The 23,935-nt window shown below is 48.9% G+C and overlaps 1 protein-coding gene across 1 annotated transcript in view; it reads right to left on the bottom strand.

The window, feature by feature from the left end:
- Positions 1–23,935, bottom strand: part of PLXND1 (plexin D1) — a 158,872-nt gene that overhangs the window by 27,193 nt on the left and 107,744 nt on the right. Inside the window, exons 19-25 of the mRNA XM_088450238.1 lie at positions 23,771–23,917; positions 16,139–16,253; positions 14,885–14,992; positions 13,904–14,016; positions 9,096–9,203; positions 4,028–4,158; positions 2,493–2,691 (exon numbers count right to left, since the gene is read on the bottom strand). Of these exons, the coding sequence (XP_088306364.1) occupies positions 2,493–2,691; positions 4,028–4,158; positions 9,096–9,203; positions 13,904–14,016; positions 14,885–14,992; positions 16,139–16,253; positions 23,771–23,917 (921 nt within the window). The remainder of the gene's footprint in view (positions 1–2,492; positions 2,692–4,027; positions 4,159–9,095; positions 9,204–13,903; positions 14,017–14,884; positions 14,993–16,138; positions 16,254–23,770; positions 23,918–23,935) is intronic.

Consider the following 23,935-nt stretch of genomic DNA (forward strand, 5'->3'; position numbering starts at 1 on the left):
GCAGCTGAGCGTGACAGCAACAATGCGCAGTTACAATGTAGCACAAGTTACCAGGGGCCGCGGGGAAAACGGAGCTTCTCCAACATTCCCAGCGCAACCAGAGGAGAGGAAGGCGAGGATCCTAGGGTCCGTCTCAGTGCCGCGGATGGAGTTGGGGGAGAATGGGAGCCCTCCTCTCCCCCCTTCTCTCCCTGGGATCGCTCTGTCACAGTCCTAATTACATTTGGTTTTGTTTACAGAGTCCAAGTGACTGCAGCTAATCAATCCCAGGCGGCTTTCTGATGGCTGTCCTAACACTGCAGGCTTATTATTACAGGGGTCTCTGCTATGATAACGCGACCTGTCACCTCTCACCTCGTCTGCACTAGGGAGGAATAACTCAACATTTTTTCAGGTAGAAAGAAAACTTTGGTGACAACACCATGGAATACTGACACACGAGGCAAATGCTAATGTATGAAACATTTCATGGAGTGGTTCCAATTTTTTCCCCCTGAACTAGACAGAACCTTAAATATTCCATGTTCCCGTAGTTTGGGGAAAGTATTTTTTATTTTTTTTTGTTCTTTTCGCCTCACGTTCTAAGTTTGCGAGCTGGTGCTGTTTCAGTATATTGTGAGATTCAGGGGTCTATTTACTAAGCAGTGTTAGGAGACAGAGTGAAAAGTGATAAGGTGCCAGCCAATCAGCTCCCAACTGTCATTTTTCAATCACAGCCTGTGAGATGACAGTTGGGAGCTGATTGGCTGGCACCTTATCACTTTCTTATCACTTTTCACTCTGTCTCCTAACACTGCTTAGTAAATAGACCCCTCAGTGTTATACTCAATGCAGAAGATTCTGGAGCGGTACACCTGTCAAACCGTAACGCAGGTGTCCTAAGGCGAGCTCAGGGAGGACAGAAACCTCCCGTTGAGCAGAAGGGCACAGCCCAGCAACAAAAAAAAAAAATGTGTTTAGTTGCTAAGGATATTTGAACAAATTTAGGGTATTCGGGGTTCCTGAATTTAAAAAACGAAAGTAGTTTTTTCTAATTGAATTTAGGGGTATATTTACTAAAGTGCAGGTTTGTAGAAGTGGAGGTGTTGCCCATAGCAACCAGTCAGATTCTAGCTTTTATCTTCTATAAGGTGCTAGATAAATGTTAAATAGACTCTGATTGGTTGCTATGGGCAACATCTCCAATTCTAAAAAGCTGCACTTTAGTAAATATACCCCTAGGTGGCGGGGTTTTAGAAGTGGAGATGTTGCCCATAGCAACCAATGTGTCTAAGCCTTGGAGAGATACAGTGCCAACCAATCAGCTCCTAAAGCCGCGTACACACTAGATGATAAGTTGGACGATATGAACGATAACGATATCGTTATCGTTCATTGCGTCCAATATCGTCCAGTGTGTATGCTGTGAATGACCAGCTAGGCGCGCTCCCGCGGGTCGTTGACAATGTTCAGGGGAAACACTAGACCAGGCCTGGCCAACCTGTGGCTCTCCATCTGTTGTGAAACTACAAGTCTTAGCATGCCTTGCCAGAGTTTTAGCATTTCCTAATAGCAAAACTGTGGAAAGGCATGCTGGGACTTGTAGTTTCACAACAGCTGGAGAGCCACAGGTTGGCCAGGCCTGCACTAGACGATATCGCTCATGGAGCATAGCGTCTAGTGTGTACATGGCTTAACAGTCACTTTACAGGCTGTGTTTGAAAAATGACAGTTAGGAGCTGATTGGTTGGGACTTTATCTCCATCCGCTTTATCCCTCTCCCCAAGGCTTAGTACATAGACCCCTAAAAAACTGACAAAGACATATTTAACTAAAATATTGCCTATTCACGATCATTTTTCCTGGGCAAAGCAAGACGTCATCCATGTTGGAGTAGGACAGCAAGTTAAGCGATTGCCTAGTAATTAAATACGTGGGTCTGCTGAGTCTTACGTTACATTTTATGGGGCGTCTGTATACTCTGCATCTGTAAAACTGCTGCAAAAATTTTACCTGGAATAAACTTGATTTCAATTTTATTTTGGCAAAATGACGCGAGACCTTTATAAAAGTAATATACATTTTGCTACTTTTCTGGGACGACTTGGTAAAGGACAGGTACAGGGGGAAGCTTTATAAAAAAAACATATTCTATCTACCCCATTTAATTTGTGCTGCTGGTATGAAAAATTTGACCCCCATAAAATGATGAGTCTGGACTGTCGAACTGCTGGCTTGAAGGATGGGTGTTGACCTGCACAGTAAGAAAATTCCCCCCCCCCAGCCCACCTCCACATCCACATCCACTACCGTAGGGTGTTTTTGTGTCTGTATGTATCAAGGCTTGGAGATAGGGTGGAGAAGTTGCTCAAAGAAACCAATCAGCTTCTAACTGTCATTTATCGAGCTCAGTCTTTGAAATGATAGAAGCTGTTTGGCTGTTATGGGCAACTACTCCACTGTATCACTCATACATCTCCCCCTTTTTGTTTGGTCCTGTTTGATCTCCGTACCCTGAGACAGCTGTACATGCAGATGGACATCCAGTTGGTCAGCATCTTCTCTACCACGGATTCTGTGCGGCGGAGCATCAGCTTAGGGTTCTTAGGAGCTGAGGAGTCTATGAGATCAACCAGAAGGTCCTTCATGATACTTGTGTAATACTCCAGTTTCCCGTGTAGGGCGACAGTGAGCAGAGAGGCCAGGTTACACCTGAGCATAACAAAGGAATAATAATAATAGCCGACGTCAGGTAACTGCCACCTTGGTGAGTGGGTGGCAGTGTAAAAGTTATTGTACGTCACACAAATCGTGTTATGGAAGGAAAGTGACACGACGTACTATGTCAGAGATGCTTTATAAATAAAAGATAATCATAATATTAATGCAGCAAATATTTCAGTAAATTTTAAATTGCACCTGAATGTTACGCACTGCAATGTTAATGCATCATTATTATTACATGTTACTTATAAGGCGCTGACATATTACATTGAAAGGTTCATGACACAGAATAATTACATGCAATAACAGGAAACAAGGTAAAGAGAGCCCTGCCCTAGTGAGCTTACAATCTATCATCTATTGGTCACGTCGGTGTCGCCTTTGCCACTGATTCTGGTGTGGGCTGCATTTGGTACTTCAGTGATGATTTCCTTAATTTGGGTCACTGTATGCATACCTTCCAACATTCTTATTATGAATAGTAGGACCCCCGCGTGCCAATGGAGTACTCATCCAAAAAGGGTGCATGGCCTAGCGGTAAAGGGATGTGGCATCGCGGCATGCCTTCCTTTGCAACGCTCTGGGGGTGAGCCCAACACTCAATGTGGGACAATGTGGCTCGCGGGTGGGATGGCGGGACAGTCCATGAATATGGGAGGTATGCTGTATGGGACTAATGAGATCTACAGTATATTTGTGTATAATAACTTTTCTCTCTGGACCAATCTGCATTATGGGGTATATTTACTAAGCAGTGTTAGGAGACAGAGTGAAAAGTAACAGGAAAGTGATAAGGTGCCAGCCAATCAGCTCCCAACTGTCATCTCACAGACTGTGTTTGAAAAATGACAGTTGGGAGCTGATTGGCTGGCACCTTATCACTTTCTTATCACTTTTCACTCTGTCTCCTAACACTGCTTAGTAAATAGACCCCTATATATGTTAATGGCCCTTTAATTTCAGCAGGAAATGATTTGTGAGAATAAGATTTTACAGAGAGAATTCACTTTTGCAGCCAGTTAATGTATTAGGCAGTGAAAAGGCTGGAGGAGTGGAGCAGTGGAGACGTTACCCATAGCAACCAATCAGCTCCTAACTATCATTTTATAGAATGTACCTGGCTGATGCTACCTGCAAGTCGATTGGTTGCCATGAGCAACTTCTCCACCGGTTCATTTCTCCTCTGCTTGATGCATCAACCACATGAATCAAGCCCCAGGCTGATGTTACCCGACGCAGGGAATATTTATTCCTTCATGTTAGTGAGATTCATTCCTCATTACACTGTTACGTATACAGGTGACAAACAGGCTCCTCCCTGTACCTGTCTCGCACAGCGAAGTCCTTCTGCATCTCTACCGCATGGATAAACGTGATCAGGAAGTGACGGTTGCTCAGCAGGGTGGATAATGTCGCCATCCCTTCCTCCATGTTTGACCGGTTGCTCTCCGGGACCTGTTGCAGGAGAAGCATGAAATAAAATCTGTTCTCAAATCTCTACTACGGATATCCAACATTCATAGGCTTTCATCATCAGACAGGCGTAATCCATGGCAACCAACCAGAGGTCAGCTTGCATTGATCTGCCTGCACTGAAACGATGAAAGCTGGCATGTGATTGGTTAATACAGCGCTTCACTGCTTTTTTGCAACATGTTATTATAAAAGCCCCAGGGTGTGGATTAATACTCTGAACTTCAGTAAAGCTGAAGGCAGAAATGACAGCTGTCTCCAGCTTCACAGAATCATTTGTGACTTCCTGCGTGGCTGGAGCCTCACCGCAATGTGCCGACTCTCCGTGAAGTAAACATGGATCTCATGCCAAGAAAACACCTCAGAAATGTCAACTGCAGCAAAGTGTCTGACAGAAAAAAAAATTCTCCTTGGTAGTAAAATCGGTCCTACAGTATAATGGTCTAATTAGACCCCTGGCTTCTCCAGGATTCTTGTACGTTCCTTAAAATAATAATATGCTAACACTTAGGAGGTAATTGTCAGACAGGCCCTGGGGTGTAAAATTCATGCGAAAGTCGTTTTTCACCTAATGCAACAGCTTCCGGACACGCGGGTCAAGGCAATCATGAACGGATTTGTACGGCAAAATGGGGGCTTTACAAAAAGAAAGTAATTCTTGTCTAGGACGGGATGTTATTCGGTACATGAAAACATGATTTTGTGCAGTACCAGGAATTGGCGGGAAAACTGCAGATGGCAACACCGCCTTAGAAGTGCCGCTAGTCCATACACGCCAACGGCACCTTCCTGCGTCGGTCTGGGTGCACAATAAAAGGCAATCTTTATATGACACGGCGCCCAATCTCTCTGAAAAGAACACGCTTATCTCCATCACACGTGTTTGAGCTTTTACCAGGCAACATTCAGCATCGGTGGGTTTCAGCCAAAACAAATGGCCCCGCTTCATTTTCCTGCTTTCCTACTCAGGATGTAACTGGAGGGCGACGTGTTTGAGATTCACAGCCGACAATGCCAAGATGGAGAGGAAGGGGAGATTGCCATCGCTAATCACATCACATAAACACACGGAGCACTTCATTAACTCTTAATTCCTTGCTGGGCCGAGCGACAGCTCAGATTTCAGCAATTTCCTTTGCACTGGATCACCATTGTACCACGGGCATCCAGGAGACTATGCCGCTGCTTGTTCTAGTGCTTGGCTGGGCGCGGCCAGGAGCGGAACTCTCAGCATGTCCTGCCACCGGCCCAGCTTGCTGGGAGTTGTAGTTTCACAATATCACCAACAATGTGCTTCGGTTTGTAATCTACTCCAATGTACAGTCGGTAAAGCTTAATCTACAGTTTAGGTAACAATTATAGGAAGAAAAAAAAAAATCACATCTGCTTTTTATCAATACACAACAGCATTGCACAGGATTGGAGACCCTTAATCAGATGTTCTGAAGCGCTTCTATTCCATTGGCTGATACAATGATTATTCTGTATAACGGACTGATATGTCAGTAGTACAGAGTACCCTGCTCGCCGGGATAAATGCTGTAGTTCTCTATTATAAATGTTCTGAGATGTTGATGAATCTCCCAATGGGATGTCTGGAAACACTGATATTAAACATCCACTATCCTGGGGGCGGAGGACACTGCTTCATCACAGATTATGATTACAGAGTCGGTTGGGGGGTGGGGTGGGGGTTTCTGAGACCCCGTATGTAAAAGTTTGCGGTTTGTAAATGAGTAGTAAAAATTGATGTTCATCAGCAATCGCTGCTCGTCCGTAACAAAATCGTTTCAATATGGACAAAGCCGGTTAGAGGGATTGTGACATGGGCCTGACATTGCTAAGGCATCTCTACCCTCGGACTACTTTAATAATTTGGCCCAGTACTATGTCCTTGTGTGCTGCCTAGTACTATGTCCTTGTGCGCTGCCTAGTACTATGTCCTTGTGTGCTGCCTAGTACTATGTCCTTGTGCGCCGCCTAGTACTATGTCCTTGTGCGCCGCCTAGTACTATGTCCTTGTGCGCCGCCTAGTACTATGTCCTTGTGTGCTGCCTAGTACTATGTCCTTGTGCGCTGCCTAGTACTATGTCCTTGTGCGCTGCCTAGCACTATGTCCTTGTGTGCTGCCTAGTACTGTGTCCTTGTGTGCTGCCTAGTACTGTGTCCTTGTGTGCTGCCTAGTACTATGTCCTTGTGCGCTGCCTAGAACTGTGTCCTTGTGTGCTGCCTAGTACTGTGTCCTTGTGCGCTGCCTAGTACTGTGTCCTTGTGCGCTGCCTAGTACTGTGTCCTTGTGCGCTGCCTAGTACTGTGTCCTTGTGTGCTGCCTAGTACTGTGTCCTTGTGCGCTGCCTACTACTGTGTCCTTGTGTGCTGCCTACTACTGTGTCCTTGTGTGCTGCCTAGTACTGTGTCCTTGTGTGCTGCCTAGTACTATGTCCTTGTGCGCTGCCTAGAACTGTGTCCTTGTGCGCTGCCTAGTACTGTGTCCTTGTGCGCTGCCTAGTACTGTGTCCTTGTGCGCTGCCTAGTACTGTGTCCTTGTGCGCTGCCTAGTACTGTGTCCTTGTGCGCTGCCTAGTACTGTGTCCTTGTGTGCTGCCTAGTACTGTGTCCTTGTGCGCTGCCTACTACTGTGTCCTTGTGCGCTGCCTACTACTGTGTCCTTGTGTGCTGCCTAGTACTATGTCCTTGTGCGCCGCCTAGTACTATGTCCTTGTGCGCCGCCTAGTACTATGTCCTTGTGTGCTGCCTACTACGTCCTTGTGTGCTGCCTACTACTATGTCCTTGTGTGCTGCCTACTACTATGTCCTTGTGTGCTGCCTACTACTGTGTCCTTGTGCGCTGCCTAGTACTATGTCCTTGTGCGCTGCCTAGTACTATGTCCTTGTGAGCTGCCTAGTACTATGTCCTTGTGAGCTGCCTAGTACTATGTCCTTGTGCGCTGCCTAGTACTATGTCCTTGTGCGCTGCCTAGTACTGTGTCCTTGTGCGCTGCCTACTACTGTGTCCTTGTGCGCCGCCTAGTACTATGTCCTTGTGCGCCGCCTAGTACTGTGTCCTTGTGCGCCGCCTAGTACTATGTCCTTGTGCGCCGCCTAGTACTATGTCCTTGTGCGCCGCCTAGTACTATGTCCTTGTGCGCCGCCTAGTACTATGTCCTTGTGTGCTGCCTACTACTATGTCCTTGTGTGCTGCCTACTACTATGTCCTTGTGTGCTGCCTACTACTATGTCCTTGTGTGCTGCCTACTACTGTGTCCTTGTGCGCTGCCTAGTACTATATCCTTGTGCGCTGCCTAGTACTATGTCCTTGTGAGCTGCCTAGTACTATGTCCTTGTGAGCTGCCTAGTACTATGTCCTTGTGCGCTGCCTAGTACTATGTCCTTGTGCGCTGCCTAGTACTGTGTCCTTGTGCGCCGCCTACTACTGTGTCCTTGTGCGCCGCCTAGTACTATGTCCTTGTGCGCCGCCTAGTACTGTGTCCTTGTGCGCCGCCTAGTACTATGTCCTTGTGCGCCGCCTAGTACTATGTCCTTGTGCGCCGCCTAGTACTGTGTCCTTGTGCGCCGCCTAGTACTATGTCCTTGTGAGCCGCCTAGTACTGTGTCCTTGTGCGCCGCCTAGTACTGTGTCCTTGTGCGCCGCCTAGTACTATGTCCTTGTGCGCCGCCTAGTACTATGTCCTTGTGTGCTGCCTAGTACTGTGTCCTTGTGTGCCGCCTACTACTGTGTACTTGTGTGCCGCCTACTACTGTGTCCTTGTGTGCCGCCTACTACTGTGTCCTTGTGTGCCGCCTAGTACTGTGTCCTTGTGCGCTGCCTAGTACTGTGTCCTTGTGCGCTGCCTACTACTGTGTCCTTGTGCGCTGCCTAGTACTGTGTCCTTGTGCGCTGCCTACTACTGTGTCCTTGTGCGCTGCCTAGTACTGTGTCCTTGTGCGCTGCCTAGTACTGTGTCCTTGTGCGCTGCCTAGTACTGTGTCCTTGTGCGCTGCCTAGTACTGTGTCCTTGTGCGCTGCCTAGTACTGTGTCCTTGTGCGCTGCCTAGTACTGTGTCCTTGTGCGCTGCCTAGTACTGTGTCCTCGTGCGCTGCCTAGTACTGTGTCCTTGTGCGCTGCCTAGTACTGTGTCCTTGTGTGCCGCCTAGTACTGTGTCCTTGTGCGCCGCCTAGTACTGTGTCCTTGTGCGCCGCCTAGTACTGTGTCCTTGTGCGCCGCCTAGTACTGTGTCCTTGTGCGCCGCCTAGTACTGTGTCCTTGTGCGCCGCCTAGTACTGTGTCCTTGTGCGCCGCCTAGTACTATGTCCTTGTGTGCTGCCTAGTACTATGTCCTTGTGTGCTGCCTAGTACTATGTCCTTGTGCGCTGCCTAGTACTATGTCCTTGTGTGCTGCCTAGTACTATGTCCTTGTGCGCCTTTTTCAAAATCCATTGCTTTATCTATCTCTGTTCTGTTGCTTTTAGCCATGTATTTATATAATCAGGCAGAGGTGTTCATTGTTGCTGTCATGGGAAATAACACAAAGCTGCCCCTGGGGACAATGACATCCGATGTGGGGAGTGTTGGGCACAGCAGAGTTTCATTGTATCCCAGGGCAACGGAAATACACAACTCTCACTAATGATATAAATACAAAGCTAAAAAACACAGAAGATAACACAATGCACTGAATGCAACGTGCAGGAGGGGAGAATACAAGTCAATGCATGAAAGATATCTGGGGGTGAAGACCGTTTAAGAGAAAGAAGAGAGAGAGAGAACGCCGGGGCCAGGACAGAAGTAGAAACAGTCGGGAATTTCCCTGCACAGTTGATTCTGAATCTGATGAAGTTTTTGGGCATCTGCAGCCGGCAGGAACCACACGGCGTAGCATGCAATGGCCGATATAGCAAACATTTCCCCGGACTCACCTTCCACTCTACGCAGAGCAGTGGGTGCGTCTCTGGTATCTGGTTAACCAGCTGGGAGCTGAAGTTCTGGGTGGGCAGGATATAGCGTTCTTCATATATGGAGGAGCACTATGGAAAAAAAAAACATACTTTGTTCATAAGGTGTAACATTGTAACCAAAAGGCTCTGCTATATTTCATGAAAACTTGACCACTGGGTGGCAGTGGTATGTATTTAATTTACCTTGGAAGAGCATATAGGGGCTCATTCTGAGTTGCAGGTGGGGGAGATGTAATGTGCAGAGAGTTAGATGACGGAGGGGCGCTTTCTAACTCACATCTAAATGACAGTGTAAGAATAAAGCTGTCCAGCATTTGTGAGCTACATGCAACAGCAGCCGGTATTTACCCTGCATGCAAACATAATACACGTATTTGCCCCCTTGTATTGCAGCATGGTTTGTCCAGGGGCAATGTTGCACCTTTGTTTTGTTTTGCTCCCAACTCAGCAACGTACAAGTCATAGCAATATCTAGCATGGTTGTAACCCTCTGCGCTTATGGGGCTCATTCAGAGGTGCACGTTATCGGTATTTTTAGCATAAAGACGCAGTTGCACTACTGCAAAAGATAGTCACGCCTGCGTCTTTATGCTAATAATACCGCGGCCGATGGACTTCGTACAGAGATGCCCATCGGTTGTGCAATCAAATATTGCACCAGCCCCATGGAGGCGCAGAATGTCCATCGGAACATGGCCCCAGGTGTCTGTGTAACCGCGACAAAAGACACAGTCGTTGTCCACATCACGTCCGCGTCTGGCTGGCCACACCCCGCTTTTACGCCCAAATTCGTTCTGCGGCTCCCATCGTTAATCTTCACGAAGCATACGCAGTGCGACTCGGACGCATGCGCAGACTGAAAACATCATCCGCTTGCCTGCAGCATCAACTTGGCGTGCGCGATCCCTAACGATAGGTGCAGGAGACTGTACTTGTAACTTTGAATTTGGTCCTCAAACTATTTTCCATATAATTTCCTGGGATTGATGTGATAAACCTTGGAGAGAGATAAAGCAGAGAGAGACAAAGTACCAATCAATCAGCTCCTGTCACTTTACAGGCTGGGTTTGAAAAATTACATTTAGGAGCTGATTGGTTGGTACTTTAACCCCATCCACTTTATCTCTCTCCAAGTCTTACCATTTATTTATTTTTTTTCAAACTAGCAGTCCATTCGTCAGACATCGCCAAACTTTTTCCACCGTCAAATGACTTTCACTAAGCGCGATTTTTACCGAGCGCATTTCCTAATCTGTCTGTGTTTCTCACTAAAGTATTTATATCATAATGTCACAGTTGTTTATTATTGTCACCCCCTGAGATACAGCACAGAACGGCCAAACGGACACAGAGCCTGATTCAGACCCGCTCGCAAGCGGCTCGATGGTGGCCCAGTGGGCACGCACGTGCCCCGTAGCGAGTGAGACCTTCACTCGCTCCGGAGCTCGCAGCAAAATGGGGCGGCTGTCGATGTTGATCGACAGCTCGCTCCGTTTTGTAGCCATTTAGAGGGGGTGGCTGAACAAACGGAGGTGTTCCCGAAGGAATGCCTGCCGTTTGTGGGCGTCCCTACTGACATCACTCGTGATGTCAGTAGTGGACTTCCGGCTCTATTAGAGTGCTGAGACCCTACCACAAGGGTCTCCTCGCAATGCCGATAATCGAGACCATCTCCTGACCGCTCGCACTAGCGCCCACAGCTTAGCGAGCGGACAGGAAAAATAATACTCCCCGCCCTGATTCAGAGCGTGCACTCGCAAATAGCGAGCGGCTCTGAATCAGACACACAGACCAGAACAGAACTGTGTTGTTTCCATAGGGAAACAAAAATAAAGAACTCGAACCTAGATAAAGGATTTGGTGAAGAGCAAAGAGGGAAGCCATATAGATAAAACAAAGGCCCTGATTCGGAGCCGGACGCTCTGACCAGAGCGCTCGCTCTGAATCAGGGCCCTCCTCCATTAAAATGGAGCGTCCTCCTGGACGCTCGTATAGCTGTGGGTCACCACCCACAGCATATACGAGCGTGCAAAAAGATGGTCGCGATGGTCTTGACCATCGCGACCATCGGACTTGCGAGGGAAACCCTGCGGTAGGGTCTCCCTGCCGCAAGCCCTGGAGTGATTTTGGCTCTATCAGAGCCAAAATCACTCCCACTGACATCACTAGTGATGTCAGTGGGGCCGGCTTCAGGCGGTAGGCGTTCCCATGGGAACGTCTCCGTCTGGCAGGCACGCCCCCGGCACGCCCACCAAAGGGGGCGTGCTGTCAATCAACATCGACAGCACGACCCCTTTGGTGCGAGACCCCTAGCGATGGAAAGCCCGTCGCTCGCAGGGTCTCGCGCATGCGCACGACGGAGCTCCCTCCGTCGTGCGCATGCGCAGTGGGGAACATCTACCCACTTGCGAGCGTACTGCCGCTCGCGAGTGGGTCTGAATGACCCCCAAAGTGTATAGTAAAAGCTGCAGGGTGACATGGAAGCAAGTTGTATACTTCCCCACTAATTGGTATTTTATCTATAGATTTCTTTAAATCCCTAGCAGGCTTCATTAACCTGCGTCTGCTGCAGCTCGAGCTCCGAGGACGCTGATGGGCAATATAAGGTCAAAATATTAAATGATGAGAAGAAATTAGAACCCGGGACTTTCGCAGTGTCACCTCATTCTACAGGGACATGTGGCTTTCTTCTGTTTTTCTGTCTATAAAGATGCCACGTGAATACCACGACGTTGTCACCCGTTTACTCATTACTGAATAGTCATCACTTTATTCATGTGACCCAATTCTCTCTTCCTCTTCTGAATTTGCAGCTTACCATTTCCTTCCCATTAGGATTAACCATCCTGGTGCCATATGAAATCTCCCTTTATCTTCACTAAATATCAAAACGACTGGTCTGAGCTCTAACCAGGGTTTGTGGAAGAATTATCGTTATCAAAAGGAGATTTTTGGTACTTTAATGTCATTCTCCAAGGCAGTACGTGGGCACAGTCAGTGGGTTATATGCAACCTTTAGGGTCTCCTCTCCCCTTCATCTATCTTGTTGCTCCTAAGTTTTCTTTTTCCAGACACAAAACGGGAGGTGGGCACGGGGCTCACGGCTGGCGCGAGGTTCCTCCTGTGCTGCACTGTTGCCCCTTCCCTCCCCCTGAGCGTATACCAGTAATGCCAGTGAGTGAGTGGAGGGCGGGTTTTTCCGGAGACGGGCAGGTTGTGGTTCTTGCACCTTCGTGCGGACACACAGAACGTGGCTCGATCCGGCCCTGGTGGTGAGCTCCTCTAAAGTAATGTTCAGGTAGGGGAGCAGGGCTCCTTCAGTCTATGGCGCCCTTGGCGTCGGCCCTGCTAGCCCGTGCAATGACAGGACTTTAAAGACTGGTCCATGGGTATTTAACACATGAGGAACCAAAGGAACTATGAGGGCGAATCTTCTCCAGTTCTCACCCAGACAAGGACTGAAAGGGCCGAATTCTCCTTCATTTGGATGATGCTTCCAGGAGGTAGGAGGACAACTGAGTTCTACCCACTTAATATTGGAAGGTCTTAAAGCCAGTACACACCTGACGAATGCAGCATGGCCCCACGCTAACGATGTCGCCCATCGGACCTAGGTATCGTCTAGTGCACAGGTTCTCAAACTCGGTCCTCCGGACCCCACACAGTGCATGTTTTCCAGGTCTCTTCACAGAATCAAAAGTGAAATAATTATAACCACCTGTGGATCTTTTAAAATGTGTCAGTGGGTAATGAATACACCTTTGCACCTGCTGGGTGACCTGGAAAATGTGACCTGTGTGGGGTCCTGAGGACAGAGGGTCTCATTCAGACCCGCTCGCGAGCTCCGTCGTGCGCATGCGCGAGACCAGGCGAGCGACAGGGAAGCCGTCGCTCCAGGTCTCGCACCAAAGGGGGCGTGCTGTCGATGGTGATTGACAGCACGCCCTTTGGTGGGCGTGGCTGCCCAGACGGAGGCGTTCCCATGGGAGCGCTTACCGTCTGGGTCCGGCCCCACTAGTGATGTCAGTGGGAGTGATTTTGGATCTGATAGAGCCAAAATCAGTCCAGGGCTTGCGGCAACGAGACCCTACCGCAAGGGTCTCGTCGCAAGCCCGATGGTCGCGATGGTCTTGACCATCGCGACCATCATCATGGACGCTCGCATAAGCTGTGGGTGGTAACCCACAGCTATGCGAGCGTCCAGGAGGACGAACACAAAAAAAAAAAGCCCTGATTCAGAGCGGGCGCTCGTTCAGAGCGTCCGGCTCTGAATCAGGCCCAGAGTTTGAGAACCACTGGTCTAGTGTGTACCTGGAATAGACTCTAATGTGGAACAAGGATTTTCAGAAGCTCTATCACTTTCTGGACTGAGCTCGGCAGAGGACTCTTAATTACTCATGGCATAGAGACAGGGTGGAATCCAGATCTGACCACTGCCCTGATACCATCTCAGAGCATCATTCCACCTTCCACGCATCCCTTCTGCGATCGGGGCAGAAGAACCTGAGTGCAGTTATATCTAGCTCCTGCTCACCTGGAGCAGACAGGTGTCCAAATGATCCTTAAGAGTGGAGAGCCTGGTATCCTAGAGGATAGAATATAAATCACTATGACCTCTTACTATATATGTATTCTGTCCCCTGCAAAATAATGCATTAATCAGCTCACATCCTGCCCACAGATGCCGTTTTCAGCCAGGGACATCCTACTTCTGTAGCTGACAAAAGGAAAGCTAATTGTACAAGTTCCTTTCAGGGTGTGGGACTTACTTTTGGGAAGAAGGTGCGTGTCACAAAATGTTTGTACTCCAAGAAGGGGATTCCCTGGCTGCGGTTCAGCTCCTTGGTCAGGTCTGTCATATCGGTCTGCAACTCGGCAAAGCCTACAAAGAGATGACATCTAAATCCTCGTCTCACGGATGTAACCATGTGGCAAGGAAGCAAGCTTCCTGCTCATACTTTGCTCTGGTGAGTGTCAGATCCATCCTTATTAAGCACTGATCCCTACAGATGGCATAGTCTACTACCAGAACTGATCCCTACAGCTGGCAATGATCCCTAGACATGGCATAGTCTACTACCAGCACTGATCCCTACAGCTGGCATAGTCTGCTACCAGAACTGATCCCTACAGCTGGCATAGTCTGCTACCAGCACTGATCCCTACAGCTGCCATAGTCTGCTACCAGCACTGATCCCTACAGCTGGCATAGTCTAATACAAGCACTGATCCCTACAGCTGGCATAGTCTAATACCAGCACTGATCCCTACAGCTGGCATAGTCTGCTACCAGCAGTGATCCCTACAGCTGGTATAGTCTAATACCAGCACTGATCCCTACAGCTGCCATAGTCTGCTACCAGCACTGATCCCTACAGCTGGCATTATCTGCTACCAGCACTGATCCCTACAGCTGCCATAGTCTTCTACCAGCACTGATCCCTACAGCTGCCATAGCCTGCTACCAGCACTGATTATTTTAACTGGCATAGTCTTCTATCAGCACTGAATCCTACAGCTGGCATTGTGTGCTACCAGCACTGATCCCTACAGCTGGCATAATCTACTACCAGCACTAATCCCTACAGCCTAGTCTGCTACCATGAACTGCGCAATGAATATTTCCAGAATATCCATCAAAGACCCTTGTCTGGTTAGGTGAACTCAAGTTAAAGTTGTCTTCTCTATCCTGAGATTTCCTTCTAGGGTTGCACTGAAATGCAGGAGGCAGGAGGGACCCTCCCAATTACCTTTCCTTATCTCCTCCCGGATCTGGGACTCCATGTCTTCCATCTGCACCAGTGTTTTCTGCCAGTAGCGCTCAGCTCTGCGACTCTTGGTGCAGTAGATGAACAGAGCTAGAGGAAGACAGAACGCACCAATCACGATGCCTGGCTCTCATATCAGTGATAGAAAATACATTCTAATTGGTACCCCTCCCCACCATTACAGCTGAAGCTCCTCCCACCTCTTTGGGACAGTGCCCCGGTGGGATCTCATATGGGGTAGAATGCCAAGCTACAGTGACACGATGTATGAATCAACCTATCCACACAGTGCAATATTACAGAACAAGTCCGCCAGGTCCTCAGTCATTCTGTGTCTGCTCAGTTATACCCCTTTCAGACATACGACCCGGGAAATTTCCTGCTCAGACCCCCTTTCACACTACAGCGTCTACCCGGGAAATTCCTAGGTAGACCCCTTTCAGACAAGAGCAGGGTTTTGTAGATTACCTGCCTCTCCTATGCCGTCTGCCCTTCCTAGCCTATCCCCTCTCCGGCTGCCGCTGATGAGGTCATCAAAATGCAGCAGGCAGCCGGCCAATCCCAATCCAGCCATTTTTTTAAATTTAATTTTTTTAATAAATTATTTGTTTTAAGCCCTAACTGCTGTCCCCTCTGATCCCTCCCCTCCCCCCCCCAATGGGGAAGAGATAGAACCCCTTCCGTTAAAGTACTGCCTGGTGGTCCAGCGGTAGTGTGGGCGGCCCACTGTGGATGTCCCCGGCGTCCGGCTGGGGTCCTCTGTGTCGCGGTCTGCAGCAACACAGCCACCGGCGCGGGGGGTGGTGAGCGGCAGCGCTGAGCGTCCTATAGGACGCCCTGCGCTGCCAACTCAATGTAAAAGCTGCTTGGTGCAGCCCGAGAAAATTCCCGGGTAGCACCATTCAGACATAAGCAGGGTAATTTCCCTAGACTTAAGTCCCGGGAAATTCCCTGGTCAATCGAAGGGAGGGGTAGGTACCTTTCAGACATACGCGGCAACCCGGGAATTTGGCTGAGGAAGGCCAAATTCCCGGGATTCTCGGTATGTCTGAAAGGGGTATTAGAGAAACACCTTACTCTTAACAGGGCAACTTGCTGCAGACAATCAATAGGAGAAGCATTATACAAAATAGGGCATTTGCTTGCTATTTAAAGGTAATTCCCCCCTTAACACATTCAGAATGAGGGGGTGGACCTAGAGCAGTAGTATGATTGGACCAGAGGATGCACACTTACCCACCACAGAGGCCAGTAACAATATACTGCAGACGACAATAGTCACGATGATGGAAGTCTCTATCCCAGCTAAGTACAGCATGGTGATGGTCTGGTTGAGTTTACCCACTTGAATCTGCGGAAAAAAACAGATAGTGAAGTAAAGCAGCCGCGTGGAATCCGTATAGCCAGGAAGTGCCGGATGGGGAATGGTACCGCAGGCAGGCAGGAGTCACACCGCTGTCAGTTCGCCTGAATGTGATTCACACTCATCACTGGGAATGACAACCTGATATTTACACTTTGCTTTCACAACAGAACATGTCACTTACATTACTGCAAGATAAAGTTTGCAAATCACTTCATAGTAATATCTGCACAGCAACCGATAGCTATCATCATACCCAGCTCTACCATATACAGCATCAATACTAGAGATGAGCGGTTCGGATTCTGTGGAATCCGAACCGCTCCGAACATTGGGGATCCGAGTCCACCCGAACCCTGTTCGGGTGTTCACCGCCTGACTCGGATCCCCGTTCGGGGCCGAACGGCGGCCGCCTGATGTCGGATTCTCACTAGAGAATCCGACATCAGGTCTCCTCGCGTGTAGGGCAGAGCGCAGTGATAGCGCTCTGCCCTACACAGACACAGACACACAGCCGCCAGCGGCAGCTGTGTGTTTGTTACAGCAGCCAATGAGAGTCACACAGACTCTCATTGGCTGCTGCACGGAGGGAGCCGGCTGGAGCTCACACATGAGCTCCGTCTTCCGGCTCCGTCCTCAGCGTGTGACAGAGCGGACGGCGCGGGAGCGGGGAATCAGGTAAGTTTTAATTTTTTTACTTGTCAAAGGTCCGGGGGCGCTACTGGGGGGGGGGGTCTGCTACTGGGGGGGGCTATACTACTTGGGGGGCCATACTACAGAGGGGCCTGCTACTGGGGGGGGGGCTATACTACTGGGGGGGGGTCTGCACTACTGGGGGGGGGTCTGCTACTGGGGGGGGGCAATACTACTGGGGGGGCCATACTACAGAGGGGCCTGCTACTGGGGGGGGCTATACTACTGGGGGGGGTCTGCTACTGGGGGGGCCATACTACTGGGGGGGATCTGCACTATTGGGGGGGTTATACTACAGAGGGGCCTGCTACTGGGGGGGGGCTATACTACTGGGGGGGTCTGCTACTGGGCGGGGCTATACTACTGGGGGGGCCATACTACAGAGGGGCCTGCTACTGGGGGGGGCTATACTACTGGGGGGGGTCTGCTACTGGGGGGGCCATACTACTGAGGGGCCTGCTACTGGGGGGGGCCATACTACTGGGGGGGCTTACTACTACTGGGGGGGGGCTGCTACTGGGGCAGCCTACTACAGGGGGGGCCATACTACAGGGGGGGCCCATACTACAGGGGGGGCTACTACTGGGGCAGCCTACTACTGGGGGGGCCTGCTACTGGGGCAGCCTACTACTGGGGGAGCCATACTACTGGGGGGGCATACTACTGGGTGGCATGCTAATGGGGGGCATACTACTGGGGGGGCATACTACTGGGGGGGGGCTGTTAATGGGGGGCATACTACTGGGGGGCATTCTACTGGGGGCACTGCATAGTGGACCCTACTACTAAGGGGACTGCATAGGGGGCACCACTGCTGGGGGACATTGTGTAAGGGACACCGCTACTGTGGGCATTGTGTAAAAGGGTCACTACTGTGGGCATTGTGTAAAAGGGGCACTACTGTGTGTCGTAACATAAATAAGAGACACTACTTTATGGTGTAATGTGAATCAGGCCCTATGTGCGGTGTAATGCTAATAAGATTGTGCACTGTGACTCCTAGGGCCGTAGCCCACTTTGTAAACAAGTACTATGACTCTGCTGGCCGTACCCCACTGGGTGGGTGCCCTACTTTTCATTTCTGCCACTGCTGTGTGGCAATGTGTCATAGATGTGCTTTATACTGTGGTGTCTGTGTCGTTGTGCCGCTGCTTTGTCGCTTAGTAACCAGTCAGCTCACTGCAACCTTTGGCCAATAATGTTGAAAACAATATTATAAGCTGTGATATGGTCTAAATTGACTGGAAATTAATGTTATTGAGGTTAATAATACTCTAGGAAGAAAAAAAAGACCAATTTATGTGATTTTAGCTTTTTTTGTCAATTTTTGTAAAAAAATCCAAATCCAAATCCAAAGCCAGTCACCGCAGTTTGGCAAATCCAAATCCAAATCCAAAGCCGGACGACGAATTAGAACCAAATCCGGCAAAAATGGTCCGGCGCACATCCCTAATCAATACGGAAACTCACAATGCCGTAAAAGGTAAAAAGAAATAGTATAAAGACAACAAGCATAGGAAAGTCACAAGTCTGCTTAGAACGGAGCAGTAGATAGAGGGGATGAGAGAAGGGGGAAGGGAGAGAGAATGGGTGAAAAGTGAGGGGGAGATATACTAAGTCTTGGAGAGTGATAAAGTGCAGAGAGATAAATTACCAACCAAACTGTCACGTTACAGGCTGTGCTTGAAAAATGACAGTTAGGAGCTGAAAGGTTGGCACTTTGGGGTCTATTTACTAAGCAGTGTGAAAAGTGATAAGGTGCCAGCCAATCAGCTCCCAACTGTCATTTTTCAAGCACAGCCGGTGAGATGACAGTTGGGAGGTGATTGGCTGATACCTTATCACCTTTCACTCTGTCTCCTAACACTGCTTAGTAACTAGACCCCTATATCTCTCTCCACTATATCAGAGAGTGAACGGGAGGGGCAGAGAGAACGGTGGAAGAGAGAGAATAGGGGGGAGGGTGGCCCTGATATGTCAGTCACAATATCTAGCAATCTGACTCTAAAGTTGGGTACACAGTAGACGATCGGGCGTCGGATCCGGCGGATCAGTCGTCATATCGACCTCATTGGGCAGTATGTACCGGCTACGTCGCTGGCGATGCACGCTCCCCGGCGTTGACTGCGATATTGTCAGCATGGCCCCCGCTGTTGTTCCGTTGCTGCCGGCATCTGCAAGTGTGTACGCATTTGCCGATACCGGCACCCCTGTCTGTACCCGCCACGGACGACATGGTGATGGGTACACAGCGTTAAGTGTGTACCCAGCATAAAACGCAAGGATGCGCATTATGAGCTGGACGCAGCGGCTTCCGTGTGCATCTTATGCCGTAATCGCGTCTGTGACTTTATGCTCGCATGTAGAAGCCCTTCCCTGGTGTATATCCGTGTGCGGCAGAATGTGCAAGGACCGCTTTAGACGCTACAATACCGCTCGTTATGTCTTTGGACGCACCATGGAAACTTGCACCAGCCCCGTGCTTGGTGCAGAATCTCCGTCAGGCTAAGTCCTTCGATGTAGGCGATTAAGCATCTGAGGCCCTCATTCAGAGCCGCTCGTTAGCGGCAGTACGCTCGTTCCGAGCGATGTTTGCACATCTGCGCATGCGTACGGTTTTTAGTACGCATGCGCGAACCAGTCAGTGCGGCCGAAAATCGTTTGTACGCTATATAGCGAGTGCCTGCTATTTTGAGTGACAGAATGAGGCGTATGTGGGTGGTAACAGGGGAAGGTGCTTGAAAATGGGGAGTGGAGATCCGAACGCAGGCGTGCTTAAAGGTCAAAACGGGCGTTTTATGGGTGTGCATATTTAAAACAGCAGCGTCATTGACCACGTCACTGGGTTATTTTATAGCCAGAACTGCTCGCAAATTTGTGGTAGCAAACACCAACCACAAGAATAGCGAGCAGTTCATACGCTGGTCGATGTACTCGATTAATCTAATAAATAGCGGACATGACGTATGGTGCGAGCGGCCAGGGGGCGTTTTTAACAAATAAACGAGCGTATGTTTTGCTCGCTCGTTCAGACTTAGAGGTGTGAACAGACTGCAATGTGCGTACGGATCATTTGAATAGCCACCCCTTGTTTTTAAACGAACGACCGCAAATAGCGAACGGCTCTGAATGAGGGCCCGAATACGCAAACACTGCAGCGACACTCCGGCAACGCGCCCATAGGACAGTCCTTCTCCGTGCGTCTGAATAGCCACCGCCCAACAACGCCAAATACATTTCTGAGAGAGTGCGTCGTCCTGCGACTTTGTACGCTAACACCGTGGGACGCATGCGCCGTGCGACTTTTTAGCGTCTTAGATGAAAGGCATTGACTATTTCCGTGAGTATCAGCATTGCGTGCGGCTCAGAAGCAGGGCCCATAGCAACCAATCACATTGAACTAGCACCTTCTAGAAGATAATAGATAGAATCTGATTGGTTGCTATGGGAAACCTCTCCACTTCTAAAAACTCCTCTCACTTTAGTAAATATACCCCTTGGACTGGATTTAATTAAAAGACCCTAAATCACTTTTAAAAGATGCCTATTCTGAGACAACAACAACAACTCTATATTGTCACGATGGGTCCCAGAACCTAATATTCTAATCTGATGAATGTAATATTAGCGAATCTCAAACTAAGCAAAGTTTACTGAGCCACGGGTATCTAACCAAGACAAGCCCATGGCTCGACGGAAAGCTCCCTGCAAAGATATTATCTCCATCTCTGCCGGAACTCTTGCTCATCCAGTCAGTCTCCAAGCGACAACCCAGAGGGAGGGCTCAGGACAGATACCCCCTGAAATGTATGGTCCTGGGACAACAATGTGCTAATAAATTATGTGGAGGGAGGTCTGGGGGAGGAATTATTTTTGCTTGAAGTTCTCCTTTAAACAGATCCATGAAAAGAGGGCCTGATTCAGAGCCGGACGCTATTTGCGCTCGTTCGTTCAGAAAAAGGGTCTGGCTATTTAAATTGACCGTTCGCTCTTTGCGGTCTGTTGACGCCTCTATGTCTGAACAAGCGAACAAAACATGCGGTCGTTATTTTGAAAAAAACGGCCCCTGGCCCCTCGCATCATACGTCATGTCCGCTATTTATTAGATTAATCGAGTACATCGAACGGCGAATGAACTGCTCGCTATTCTTGTGGTTGGATTTTCCTACCGCAATCATGCGAGCAGTTCTGACTAAAAAACAACCAGGTGACGTGGTCAATGACGCTGCTTTATTAATTATGCACACCCTTAAAACGCCCGTTTTGACCTTTTGGCACGCCTGCGTTCTGATCTCCACTCCCCGTTTTCAAGCACCTTCCCCTGTTATCACCCATAAACGCCTCATCCTGTCACTCAAATTAGCAGGCATTCGCTATTTTGCGAGCACACGAATTTTGATCGCACTGACTGGTTCGTGCATGCGGATTACAACCCATACGCATGTGCAGATGTGCGAACATCGCTCGGAGCGAACGAGCGGCTCTGAATGAGGTCCAGAATTCCATGTTGTAAATAATCAATTTTCTTTAATCTTTCATGGAATGGACATTGCTTAGCTGACACTAATTTTACAGTCTGTACCGTGACGGGTGCTTCCATTAATTGGAAACAGAAAAGTATGAGTGTGCCCAGGTTGGTTGGCTCTTTGGTTATGCCCCCACACTAGCTACAAGCGGTCCGGTGGCAGGAACGCCCAACAGTAAAACAAAAGGGATCTTATTTTGTAGGGAATTGACGCGTAATCTAATAAACGTCGCTCTAAGGGAATATAAACGAAACATTTTCATAATCAATTAAGAAAGAACATTAAGGTCAAAGCCATCAAAACGGAACCAACCATTGGGAAGTTCCCTACCCCGCTGCCAGACTCTATGCCCCCCGTGCAGCACAGTGGGGGGTTTTTCAGCTCCTCGCCTCTCTTATAGTAAAACGATTCAATCATTCAATCTGGCTGCTAATTTCAGAGAGAGCAGAGCCAAGAATAGAGAACAAGGATTATTTTCATCGCTCTCTTCCTCTCTGTACAATCCCTGAGGTCACTGACGGGAGCATGTGACCAGCGTGTATTGTTAGATATCTGTTATGCAGCTCTGGGTCATCCCAAGACAGACAACGTTACTTATCAGTCCGGTTATTACAAGTCCAATGCGCTGACGGCAGGAAGATAAAATAAAATGGTTGGATTTATAGGCCCTGCGGTCTGCGCTGGTAATCAGACACAACCGTACGCTGTAGGCTTCAAATTCCACCTCAGAGTTGCTGAGTAACATGGATCTGGTCAACAATACCGGGTTCTCTTCAACATCCACTGACTTTGCATATTAAAACAATCGTACCCACTTCCTTTGGTCTATTACATTTTCACTGGAGGCCAGCTGTTGTCAAAGGTGAAATTTACAGAGATGTGGTCAGTTATTGTACATTGGTGAAGGTGTATCAAACTTTTTAAAGAGGCCAGGTCAGGGCCGCTGACCGCTCCGCTGGGCGCCGGTACTGGGATGGAGGCGTGGGCAGACCTCATCTTTACAAAGAAATCAAACGTATACTATGTGCGCAGCTACGAATGGGGTGCACATGCGAGCGTCCGCCCCACACACACAACACGCAGGGAGAGGACTTATGGGGCGTACACGCTAGACAATATTTTGCACGATTTGCCCGATTTTGACGCATTGGATGTGCTTACCAGCGGGTCCTACATCGCATCTTCAGATCTTGCCTACAGCAGGCAAGATCTGCCTATCTCGTACATGATGCTCCGGAAATCGTTAAGGACGCGCGATATATCGTTGGTCAGATTGGACACTTCTTAGCACGATATGGCGTCCTGGAGTGCCGGGGAGCTGCCGGGGAGAGTTCAAAGGAAACCGCTCACGATATCGCATCGTGAGCATATTGTCTAGTGTGTACTACTCTTCTCTCTCCCTACCCGAAGTGCCGCATCCTGTTACAGGGGTGGGGGCTGCAGAACCCAGGCCCCTCCCTGCAGAACCCAGACTCCCCCTGGGCCTACTTTGCCCCCTCTGAGATAGGTAGAATGTACCTAATAAATGATAGCTAGAAGTTGATTGGTTGCTATGAGACATCTCGCCCCCCCATGGTCCTAGAGTGATAGATGTGGGTGTCTTGATGATGGAAATGGTGATAATGATGATAATATAAGTTTCTATGCCCTGATAAGTTGCATGGTCATGAGGATTTCACCGTTTACTGTACAAGGTCATAAGGACCATAAGAAATGCTGATTCTGATTGGAAGGCTGCGATGAGAGGGGAAAAGCTCTGCTGGTGTCTAAAGTCAATACTATAGAGATGTGGTCAGTTATGGTACACAACATACTACACACGTAGAGCTAAAGCAATATGACTTTATAGGTGGTAATGATGATGATGATGATGGCGATGTGGTCAGTTGATGTCAAAGGTCATGCTTATGGGGATAAAGGGGGAGATGTATCAAGCCCTGGAGAGAGATAAAGTGGAGAAATTGCCCAAAGTGACCAATCAGCATCTGTCATTTCATAGACTGTGTTAGATAAGTGACAGTTAGAAGCTGATTGGTCACTTTGGGCAACTTCTACACTCTCTCTCTCTAAGGCTTGATACAACTCCCCCGCGGTCTGTTACTTTACATAGTCATATGGTGACATAGAAATCTCAGTTTTCAGTTCTTGACGATAGAGATAAAGCCTACAAATAACCGAGGAGACGACTATTAAAATGTGGTCATCTGCGGTAGAAGGTTATGGTGATGGCAAGGTACAGGACATGGTGGGACCTGGCTGTAAGGTCCAGCTCCAATCACTACTCACCGTGACGGGTTGGTAGCGTTCTGAACTGAGAGACTCATTGATGCTGCAGTGAATGACTTTATCATTAAAGACGATCAGCTCACAGGGAGTCCGTCCAACCTTCACCTGATACTCGTCAACCTTCAGTCCAAGGTCATCGTGTTCTTTCTGTCAGATACCAGGTAC

This window comes from Taudactylus pleione, unplaced genomic scaffold (genome assembly GCF_031769625.1).
Source record: "Taudactylus pleione unplaced genomic scaffold, aTauple2 ptg000512l, whole genome shotgun sequence".
In the NCBI taxonomy this organism is placed as follows: Eukaryota; Metazoa; Chordata; class Amphibia; order Anura; family Myobatrachidae; genus Taudactylus; species Taudactylus pleione.